Here is a 12092-nt window from a genome sequence, read left to right as displayed (position 1 = left end):
CTGGGTGGCTCAGTTGGTTGAGCGACTGCCTTCGGCTCAGGTCATGATCCTGGAGTCCCTGGATCGAGTCCCGCATCGGGCTCCCTGCTCGGCGAGGAGCCTGCTTCTCCCTCTAACCCTCCCCCCTCTCATGTACTCTCTCTCTCTCTCATTCTCGCTCTCTCAAATAAATAAATAAATCTTTAAAAAAAAAAAAAAAAAGAAATATACTGGGCAAAAGAAGCCAGACACAAGAGTACATACTGTATGATTTCATTTACATAAAATTCTAGAAAAAAAATTAATCTATACTGACAGAAAACCCATCAGTGATTCTCGAGGATTGGGGTGAAGACTGACTACACAAGAGAACTTTCTGGGATGATAGAAATGTTCTCTCTTGATTGTGGTGACAGTTATACCAGCATATATATTTTTTGTCAAAACTCTTCAAACACTTAAAATGAGTGCATTTTATTGTATGTAAATCATCCCTCATAAAGTTGATTTCAAAAATAACTTGTACAGGGGTGCCTGGGTGGCTCAGTCGGTTAAGCAACTGCCTTCTGGTTCCTTGTTCAGTGCACAGCCTGCTTCTCCCTCTCCCTCTGCCCCTCCCCCCTGCCTGCACACATGCACACGTGCTCTGCCTCTCTCTCTCGCTCTCTCAAATAAATAAAATCTTTAAAAAAAAAATAACTTGTACATGTATAAATATACATTAATTATCTGTAAAGTGCTAATAGCAATGAATTCCTGGACCATACCCTCAGGGTTTCTAATTTGATAAGTCTCAGGGAAAGCCTGGGAATCTGCATTTTACAAGAGTCCAGCTGATTTTCATGAAGATGATCTTTGAATCGTATCTTAAAAAACACTGCTCTAAGGAGTAGGCTTTAAAATAATAAGTTAATAAACTCTGTCTAAAGACAGTTGGAGGATAAGAAACCAAATATACCTTCATTAAATAAATGCCTAATATAACACAATGCATTTCACAACATTTTATTCACTTGATTTCAAGGTCTTCTGAACCTTCATATCACTTTGAATCTCTTTCAGCACTTAGCAAATTCTGCCCTTTATTATAGTTATTTCTGCACTAGTCTTATGCCCCTCCACTAGATTAAATATTCTAAGAGGCGAGTGACTTGATCTTATCGCTCTTGTATTCTTCCATGCAGGCACATATGTCTTGCATGTAGGCAGGTGCTCATTAGTGATCTGACATCTGTTGTATTAAGAAATAATGAGAGGTTCTCATATGTGACTTTCCAGACAGTTTTAATCCAGCAACAGTTTTCACCTAACTTGCCTTAACAGAAATTTATTTACTTCAGTGGTTGCCCTTCTCTTATTAAAATAAATATAGTCCATTAGTTAGAAATGGCAACTATGAGGATTTAGGAATATACCATATGGTATAAAAGCTGTATGCCTTGCACCTTGCAAAGTGCATGTTGCACTTAGTATATATTTAATAAATGCTTACTGAATAAATATAAAATGTGAGGTATTTCTTCACGAGATTTGGGGACCAGAACATGGACAGCAGTGATAATGCTCAAGTAGCCAGTGATTTTTTCTAGCCATACTTGTAACCACAGTAAAATTTTTCTCAAGAATTTCTAGATAAGAACTAGTTTACCTAGGATAACCTTAAGTGAGCCACATTTATCCAAGAAAAAACAAAATAGGTTAGCTACAAAGGGAAGTGAGATTTTTACTGTACCTCATCTAAAATTCCAAAGAAATTATAGGGTCTCTTAGGCCCTGGATTTGGGGTGGCATCCAAAGAGATGAAAGAATAGTTGCCAAAGGGAGTACTGTGGACATAATGGAAAGAGCCATCCCTACGTACGGCAGAATATTTCCTAAAAAATATAAGACAGGAAAGTTTTAGTGCAATCATAAAAAAACAGAATGAGTTTAAATTCCTCCCCGTATATCACACTATATTTTGCCTCCCTTTGAAAATTTCCTAATCTGACAGAGAAATACATAAACTAATCCACAATAAGCTGATGAAAAGAGATTTTAAAGATTTTTCTTCCCATTTTCTATAAAGATTCAGGCAAACTAATTCATAAGTAACCAAACACAAGGTCACCAAGCAAAGCAGAGAAGGAGGTGGCTATTTTAGTCAGTCCACCGAACACTTAAAGAGAGATCAATCAGAATCCAGTGAAATGGTACTTATCCATCATTGAAAAATTTAGTGAGGACCTATGAAGTGCCTAGCAGAACTCTTGGTGTAACGAGATAAAAAAAGGTGTTTACATCTTGAAATAGGACTACAGAGGCTTAACTCACAATAAAGCCTTGCAAAGACGAAGTCATCAAGAAAAATGTCAGGTCTGGGTCAGTAAATGTTTTTCAGTTCCTAAAAATAAATCTGTAACCTATACAGAGTATACATTCAGTAATGAAAGTCCTTACTACCTAAGTATCAACAGTGTTCAGGTGTCTGTAAGGTTGGAGACTGAAGAACGGGGGAAAGAGGGGGTAATATAGTACACAGTGTGGGAACTCATTAGTATTTGTTGAATAAATGTGAAGGAAGGTATAGGTTGGGGACATACCTATATTACTCAAATGTCAAGACATTATAAGAAAATAGATAAGGCACATATGGAAAAATACAAATAAACTCCTGAAACCTAATGTGCTATCAGGGAGCTATATTTAAGCCACAATAGCCATCAAATATATCATAAAATAAACACATTATCACAGATATTATAATTAAAAGTCAATTAGTTCTATTGCCCTCTTCCCAGTATTTTTTAAATTTTCTATTTTGGGGGGCACCTGGGTGGCTCAGTCAGTTAAGTGAGCAACTCTTGATTTCAGCTCAGGTCAAGATCTGAGGGTGATGGGATCCAGCCCTCCATTGGGCTTGGCACTCAGCATGGATTCTGCTTATTCCTCTCCCTCTGCTCCTCCCCCACTCGCATGTGCTCACGTGTGCACACACTCTCTCTCTCTAAAATAAATAAATAATAACAAAATCTTTTAAAAAAATAAAATTTTCTATTTTGAGGGTTTTTTTTTCCTCTCATTAAAATTTTTATTTATATTTTTCCTGCTTAATTTGTTTTCAGTTATTCTTTAGGATCTTTTTTTTTCTTTTAAGATTTTATTTATTTATTTGACAGAGAGACTGAGAGAGCACAAACAGGGGGAGCAGTACAGGGAGAGGGAGAAGCAGGCTTCCCGCCAAGCAGGGAGCCCGATGTGGGGCTCGATCCCAGGACCCTGGGATCATGACTTGAGCGGAAGGCAAACGCTTAACCATCTGAGCCACCCAGGCACCCCTCTTTAGGATCTTATAATCTCACATATATTGTTTCCTTTCCTACATTTTTAATACGTTAAAACCCATTATCTAAAAATAAACCCAACAATTTGAAAGTAGAGATTAAAATATATGATAGCTATTAACAGTTTTTGAATTCTGGATTTTGACATTCTCTGGGCCATTCTTTTTTTTTTTTTTAATATTTTATTTATTTATTTGATAGAGAGAGAGCGAGAGCAGGAACACAAGCAGGGGGAGTGGAAGAGGGAGAAGCAGGCTTCCCGCTGAGCAGGGAGCCTGATGCGGGGCTCGATCCCAGGACCCTGGGATCACGACCTGAGCCGAAGGCAGATGCTTAACGACTGAGCCACCCAGGCACCACTCTCTGGGCCATTCTTAAGATCAAGATTTAGCTTTAAGCTTTCTTGTTCAGGCTGATATATCTGTAATGTCCGTATCTCTGGCTGTTTATTAAAATGCTGTTTATTGGGGCACCTGGGTGGCTCACTCATTAAGCATCTGCCTTCAACTCAGGTCATGATCCCAGGGTCCTGGGATCAAGCCCCACATCGGGCTCCCTGCTTGGCGGGAAGCCTGCTTCTCCCTCTCCCACTCCCTCTGCTTATGTTCCTGCTCTCGCTATCTCTCTCTCATTGTCAAATAAATAAATAAAATCTTTAAAAAAAAATAAAATAAAATGCTGTTTATTAAAAATTCAGATACAGTTTAGGTGGTTAGTAACAAAAATATAAAGGTAAGAAACTTCCAAATGACTAATAGCTTTACCCTCCCGATAACCAGTCAGACCCAAAGTCCTGTTAATTCTTCTTTGAAAATGTTTCCTAGTTCCATTCCATAGTCACCATCAAAGATACAAATAGATAAGAGAAAAGGAAAGATTTTCATCTCTGACCTTTTCCTTTCTCACATTAAAAACAAAGGACAACTTCATCCTCCAAGTTACAGTGACTCGAATTATATGTTAACCAATGCTGTTTGACCTGCCACCCTCCAGCTGATGACACTGTCCCCATATATATGGACTTTGTTAGAAAGGTATGTCTCCTATTCATTTCAAGCCCTTCCATATCATGACTGGACTATTACAGGACTCTCCCATTTGTTCTACATAGCTTTTTTTCCTTATTATCCCTATCTTTTCTCTTTTTTGTTGTGTGATTGCCCTTTATAAAATATTATTTCATTATCTGACTTGTCTCCTTAGGAATCTATACTGGATTATGAACCATTACACAACACATCTAAATTTCTACACCTGTCACTTAAGACCTCCATAAATTGGCTCTAAGCTACCTACCCAATGTCATACCAGTCCTCAAAATGATCCTTTTTTCTGGTGATACCAGTTTCCTTACTGTCCCTAAAAGCTCATTCTAGCTTTTAAAAATTCTGTGGTTTTGCCTAAAATATACCCCTCAAAATTTCTTACTTCTCCGCAACCCTTCTTTTAAGACTGAACACAAGTTTTACTTCTTTTATTAAGTCCTAACTTACAACTAGGTAGATACATAAATTCAGAAGATCTAATGCACAGCATAGTAAGTATAATCAACAAATCTGTTTTATAAGCTTCAAAGTCACTAAGAGACTAGATCTTAATTATTCCTACCACAAGAAAATGATAATTATGTGATAGTGATCAAGGTATTAGCTAATTCTATGGTGGTCCTCATATCGCAATATATTTATGTGTCACATGAACATGTTGTACATCTTAATCTTATACAATGTTATATGTCAATTATATCTCAAAAATAAGATAAAGTCTCCTCTATGTCCAGCCCATGCTGACTTCTGCCCTTTCCGATTTCTCATAGTGATTATCATGTCTACCAAATAATGTAGCATTTCATCAGTCATCCCTTCATGTTCTTTTCTAATTGTTTCCCAAACAATTCTTATCTCTCTTAACTGGACTTCCTTGAAGGCAGAGGCCATATTTTTTAATATTAGCTCTTGTATCTCTCACGCTATCCAGCTAACGATGGGCTCTCACCAAATTCTCACTACTTGAGTGATGGACAATGTAGGACAAAGCTGTGGAATATCCTAGAACTGGAAGTGAAATTGCAACTAAAAGAATCCCAACACATTGAAACTAGAGAACTGGTTTTCTAATGCAAAGAGCCTTTCATAGTCATAGCCTTTTTCACATTCATGGCATATAAAGAAAATTTTAATATTTCTGTGACAAAGTGGGTGACCAACTGGGCTCCTCAGCCACTGTAGAGGCTGAGAGCATCAGTTTCTCAGTATTCTTAAAATCTACAGTACTCTCATAACAAGCTCTAATCTAAGTGACTTCTGATGTATAGCATGGTGACTACAGTCAAACACACTCTATTATATATTTGAAAGTTGCTGAGAGTAGATTTTTAAAGTTTTTATCACAAGAAAAAAAATTTTTTTAATTATGTATGGTGATGGGTGTTAACTAGACTTATTGTGGTTACCATTTCACAATACATACAACTCTTGAATCACTGTGTTGTATACCTAAAATGAATATGTTATATGTCAATTATATCCAAGTAAAAAAAATGACTAATAAAAAAATGACTTCCGCTAAGTATCAATGGCAAAAAAAAAGTTTGTGTGAAATATTTGAAGTATCATTAGCCAATAAAAAGCATAAAGTGTATGAGATAAAAGGAATTAAAGGAAAGAAAAAGTCTTGGGGGAAGAAAGTAACTGAATCTGTCATACACACATACACAAAAATTCTAAGTTACTAGAAGTTCTTCTATTAAAAAATATTTTCACCCATTCATTGACTTGACTGCACTCCCCTTGTACTACTTCATGGTCTGTATTCTGTTCACTACAGTACCTGTAATAATTCTCGACACTCTCCAGACTTGGAATGTTGAATGCATCTAATTAAAAAGAAAAGAACAATGAATCACTAAATTCTACTCCTGAAACCAATATTACACCATATGTTAACAACTAGAATTTAAATAAAAATTTGGAAAAAAACAAAAAACAAAAAAAGCACATGGGAAAAAAAAAGAGCAAACATCATCTATATTAAAAAGAAAAATACAAACATCCTAATGACTAAAGAAAAATGACAATATTTTCAATAACATCTCTAAATGGCAGAATGCCAATAAATTAGCCTGATAGTTTTTAAAACTTGATAACAGAATTCAGATTATCTGGAAACTAATTTAAGGCACCCCATATACTGGAGAATAAGAAATACTTTGATATTATGTACTATTCAGAATAAATCAATTTGCCGTTGTAAGACTGGACTGTTGATGCTGTTTTAATCATGACTGATACATGGATCCATGCCAAGTGTTTCTAAACAGCTAATCACTTTGATAACAGGACCTAAGACCCTCTCTTCTTAAATCTTAAAGAGATTCAGTAAGAAAGGAGTTATATAATGGTAAGGGGTAAGGTAAAAGATGTCATAGAACACTTATCTGGAAATATAATTATTTCATTGAGCTTGATTGCCTGCTTGCAATAACTAAAATTATTTACCAGCTTGGAATTCCAAGAATCCACTATATTTCTTTTTTTTTTTTTTTAAAGATTTTATTTATTTATTTGAGAGAGAGAGAATGAGAGAGAGCACATGAGAGCGGGGAGGGGCAGAGGGAGAAGCAGACTCCCTGCCGAGCAGGGAGCCCGATGCGGGACTCGATCCTGGGATTCCAGGATCATGACCCGAGCCGAAGGCAGTCGCTTAACCAACTGAGCCACCCAGGCACCCAAGAATCCACTATATTTCTAATAACTTCAGAGAATAAGCTGTTAAGTCCAATTTAAGCCAAAAGAACTTATTGTGTATGCAATCCTCTTACTAAGAAAACTACACTGTTATAGTTAAATCTTAATAAAAATTAGTTTCCTCCTATCTTAACACAATATATAAACATATATATACACACATACTATAAGCATTTGTGCTTATACAAGTCAAATTAGATTATCATGACCTCCAAAGGACAAGCTCTGTTCACAAGATCTCATCACAAGAGTCTGATATTTATTACTTGAAATAAGTCAGTAGTTTGGCTTAGTCAGTAGATTGACTAATGCTGTTAAAAAATAAACTTTTTTATTATGTACAGACTTGCTTTTATTGCAAAAGAATTTGACCTGTACCACCAATTAAGATCAGGAAAAAAGGGAAATGTAAATTCAGATCTTCCTCAACTTACAATGGGGTTATGTCCAGACAAATCCATTTTAAGTGGTAAATATTTAAATAGAAAATGCATTTCATACACTGAACCTACTGAACATCAGAGCTTAGCCTTGCCTACGTTAAACATGCTCAGAATGCTTACATTAGCCTATAGCTGGGCAAAATCATCTAACACAAGGCCTGTTTTATAATAATGTGTTGAATATCTCATGTTGAATATCTGAGAGTGAAAAACAGAATGATAGCCTGGGCACAGAATAGTTATAAGGTTAATGGCTTTTTACCCTGGTCATTGTGTCCAGCATAACCAGAGTTTCATATTGCATATTGTTAGCCCAGGAAAAGATAAAAATTCAAAATTCGAAATATAGTTTCTATTGAATGTGTATCAGCTTCATACACTGTAAAGTTGACAAATCGTAGGTCAAGGGGTGCCTGGGTGGCTCAGTCGGTTAAGCGACTGCCTTCAGCTCAGGTCATGATCCCAGAGTCCCGGGATGGAGCCCCGCATCGGGCTCCCTGCTCAGCAAGGAGTCTCCTTCTCCCTCTGCCACTCCCTCCGCTCATGCTCTCTCTAATCTCTCTCTCTCACTTGCTCTCTCTCTAATAAATAAAATCTTAAAAAAAAAAAATCATTGGTCAAACCATCATAAGTTGAACCATCATAAGTTCAGGATCAGACTTACAGGGTATACCAGAGAAAGCTGTAAGCCAGATATCCCATCATCAATTAATAATTCCTAGCTGCTTTGTAAGAACTATTTATAAAAAGGGCATTTTCTGATCAAACCAAAACTATGTATTTCACCAGATAGAATTATCTGTTTAAAATGATAGTTTTAGAAATATATATAATTAGGCACACAGCAGCAATTAATAATCAAATGAAGCAGACAAAGTACTTAACAACCAATAAGAAAGTCAACCTTTATAAAACAAACCTGTTAGGACACTTTGCTGAAGAGTTCATTTCCTTACTAACAAGACAATAATAATGTAAAAAATGTGAAGGGATTATCCATTTCTCCCCTCATACATAGAGATTTATTTGCAATTTTAATTTTTTAATGTATACACAGTAAAATTCATTCACTGTAATGTATAGTTCTTTGGGTTTTGACAAATGCACAGTCATGTATCCACTGCAATGGAGATACAGAACAGTTACATCATCCCAAAGTTCTCCCATGATGCCTCTTTGTAGTCGGCCTATCCCCCCACCCTCAACCCTTGGCAACCACAATCTGTTCTTTATAGTTTTGCCTTTTCTTGAATGTCATATAAATGGAATCATACAGTATATAGACTTATGGGTGGTGGCTTCTATTAGCAAAATGTATATCTATCAATCTATATATATGTATTTGTGTATGCAGTGTGAATGTATATACGTATGGACTGATTGTTTGTAGGCTCCACACCCAATGTGGGGCTTGAACTCATGACTCTAGATCAAAGGTTGTGTGCTCTACCAACTGAGCCAGCAAGGCGCCCAAAATGGTTATATTTTTAAACACCCTCCTACATAGGTTTTGCTAGAAGCTTTTCTTCATGTAAAGAAGAAATGACCATCCCAACTTTCCCCTCAAAGGCTTAAAGTGACATCTGAAGCTTTAAAATCACATAATATAGTTGTATTTCAGAGTTGTGGCCTTCAGTCTAACTAAAACTATGTTACAATGTTCCCATTTTATAATTTTATATTCTAAATTGGAGAATCTAGGCTCTTGAAGGGGAAAAAATCTAGTTTTAATTATATGTGGGTCTTGACTCTTACCATGATTTCCTTTAACATCGAGCCACGTCGTTTTTTCCATGACCCTTGTCTTCTTCAGAATACCCTGGTAAGTTTGCCATTCTACCTCATGCTGCCTGGATCCCAAGTGTTCCTTTGTTTTGGCATCAGTCAGGTCTCCTGTAGATTTACATAAGACTTGAATCACAATGCAAAATAAACCCAAGGGGTTAAAAATGTTTTTAAATGCACACTGAAGGAACAAAGATACTTAAGTACTCAACATGTACAAGCATAACAACTTGTAAGTCCATCTATGTCCAGAGCAAGCCCTATAAAATGAGATTTTCTTGGCAAAGACTTTCTCATAGGTTAGCAAGTACCTATTTAACTTCCCATGGTATTAGAAATGGGTTCTGAAAAAAATTATCTTTAAAGAGAGCAGTACAAAATGCATCGTGAAACTCTGACAAAAATACAAACTATAAGAAATTCCAACACTCTGGGCAGATGCCTGATATCTATGACAACCATATTTTCCACACCCAAAATCAGGTTATGTAATCTGGCCAAGTGTTATTTCTACAGCAAGAAGTAATCTAGAAGGTGTGGTTGGTCAGTGAAATACCAAAATTTCTGGAAAACTAAACGGAAAGTTGAAATGGAGGTTTTCCATAACATAAGGACTGATAATCCATCATATCAGCAGAGGTGTTTCAGTAAGGTGGGTAGGATATGAATCCCCCAATAAACATGGCAGATGCTCCTTTACTTTTTCTACAATGCATTTTGGGAGCAAATAGAAGTTTGAAGACTAGAGAACCCAAGTCACAGAAGTACCAAAAGATGAAGAAAAGTGTCCTAAGTCACTTTAAGCCTCAAACAATTGACAACATAAGATTGACTAATGCTGTTTAAAAAAAGGGGGGGGGGAGTTAGTTTTTTTAAAAAAGATAACTTTGGGGGCACCTGGGTGGCTCAGTCGGTTAAGCCTCCCACTCTTGGTTTCAGCTCAGGTCACGATGCTCTGCTTGAAATTCTCTCTCTCCCTCTGCCCCTCCCCCCTCAAAGAGAGGAAAGAAAAAGAAAGAAAGAAAGAAAGAAAGAAAGAAAGAAAGAAAGAGAAAGAAAGAAAGAAAGAAAGAAAGAAAGAAAAGAAAAAGAGAAAGAAAGAAAGAAGAAAAGAAAAAGAAAAAGGAAGGAAGTTAGGAAGGAAGGTAGGTAGGAATTAAGAAAAAAACTTTATTTGTGGTTAAAGGGCTTTCCCTAATTCTCTCTCAAATCCAGAACTATAACAACAACGACGAACGAATACAAACATAGCAGACGGTATGTATACTAATGAGAATCATGAGCCTTGCTTCTACTGCTTTGACAAAACCTTGCTATGGCAAGTCATTTAGCTTGGATCTTGATTCAATTATCCATAGGCAAAGGAAATTACAATGTTCCATCTTCTCTACAGGAGGACTCACCTGGAGCTGGGGCTATAGTGTTCCCAACATGCCCGAAGTGAAAAGCTGCAGCCCTGCCTAGCATTCTACCATCCGGACCACAGAACAACGCGACAGCACGGCAACCCTCCCTACCTGTTGCCAGGACGAGAGCTGGTTGAATGATGCCAATAGTTTCTGAACAGAACTTCTCTAAGTCTACAGCTCTGCCTGGATCACGAAACCTGCTCAGGTGAATGTCGGATATCTGCCGAAAGCAGGTATTAAACAGAGATATCTGAGTCAGGAAGAGGCAGCACGGACAGCAGGCGACCAGGCAGCTCTCTCGAGGCGGAAGGAAATGGCAAGGATGCAGTGCAAGAACGAACCCCTTCCCCCCCCAAGGAAAGGACAGAGCCCCCAGCCGGGAGTTTGGGTCCGCGGCGGTCGCACCCCGGCGGAAATTGCCCGCGTCTCACCGCGTAGTGACGCCTCTGCACCCACCCCAAACCCTGCTCCCGCTGCGTCACCTGCAGCCCCCAGAAGATGTTGCTGGCTCCGGGGCCCGGTGCGGGGTGTGGGCTCCGGGAGGCGCGGGGCTGGGGCAGCGGCGAGGGCTGACCGGCCAGGCCATAGTGCTCCAGGAGCACGGCCGCCAGCGCCGCTGCCGCCAGCCCCACGACCACCCTGATGGCCAGCATTGCGGCCATTCGGCCTGCCCGGGCGCTGCCCTCGCTGTCCCGGGCTCTGCCCGTGCGGCGCCCCCGGGAGCTGCTCTGGCCGCACTTCCGGACTCTATGGTCGCAGGGGCCTAAAGCTCAGCTCGGCCGCCGCCGCCGCCGCCGCACCTGCACCTCGTCGGGCACCTGCCACCCGCCTGCCGCCCGCGTCTCTGGGCTGGGGTGGAAAAAGGAATGAAGGTGAAATAAAGGAAACCGAGACTCCCAGCACCAATCAAGGTTGCCGAGGAGTGGCGGGGAAAGAACCCAGGTCCGGGAGGCGGAGTCCTGGCTCCGCCTTAGTCAATCATTGCTGACCCCAGTGGGTCAGTTTCTTACCCATAAAACGGAGCTAATGATGTCTCGCGTGCGTACTTCACAGGCTTGTGAGAATCAAAGTATGTATGAGGACGCCATTTAAATTCCTGTTCAGATGTGACAGCCGGCTTTCTCTCGGCCCTTCTGATTATTAACAACGTGTTTCCATAGGTTTTTAATAGATATAGTACGTATGTTTTGTAAAGTTATTTTTTCCTAAACCTGATTTCTTACGCACTTGCCTATATAATATCCCGTTGCCTGGGCGCCTGGGTGGCTCAGTCGTTAAGCGTCTGTCTTCGGCTCAGGTCATGATCCCAGAGTGCTGGGTTCAAGCCCCGATTCCTGCTCCCCGCTCAGCGGGAAGCCTGCTTCTCCCTCTTCCCCCCGCCCCCTGGTGTTCCCTTTCTCGCTGTGT

The 12092-nt window shown here is 39.2% G+C and overlaps 1 protein-coding gene across 11 annotated transcripts in view; it reads right to left on the bottom strand.

Moving 5' to 3' along the window:
* Nucleotides 1-11650, bottom strand: part of TMEM62 (transmembrane protein 62) — a 33889-nt gene extending 22239 nt beyond the window's left edge. For 2 of the 11 annotated variants that reach the window (XM_081829511.1, XM_081829519.1), the window contains exons 1-5: nucleotides 11168-11598; nucleotides 10680-10905; nucleotides 9247-9384; nucleotides 6132-6177; nucleotides 1712-1853 (exon numbers count right to left, since the gene is read on the bottom strand). In XM_081829511.1, the coding sequence (XP_081685637.1) occupies nucleotides 1712-1853; nucleotides 6132-6177; nucleotides 9247-9384; nucleotides 10680-10905; nucleotides 11168-11347 (732 nt within the window). In that variant the 5' untranslated portion in view covers nucleotides 11348-11598. Of the gene's footprint in view, nucleotides 1-1711; nucleotides 1854-6131; nucleotides 6178-9246; nucleotides 9385-10679; nucleotides 10906-11167 lie in introns of all 11 variants that reach the window. The other 9 variants (XM_081829521.1, XM_081829513.1, XM_081829517.1 and 6 more) reach the window with 9 other exon arrangements.
* Nucleotides 11651-12092: the final 442 nt, after the last annotated feature.

The sequence above is a fragment of the Leptonychotes weddellii genome, chromosome 9 (assembly GCF_054177405.1).
Source record: "Leptonychotes weddellii isolate Sample4059 chromosome 9, ASM5417740v2, whole genome shotgun sequence".
Taxonomy (NCBI): Eukaryota; Metazoa; Chordata; class Mammalia; order Carnivora; family Phocidae; genus Leptonychotes; species Leptonychotes weddellii.
This window is presented reverse-complemented; position numbering and strand designations above follow the sequence as displayed.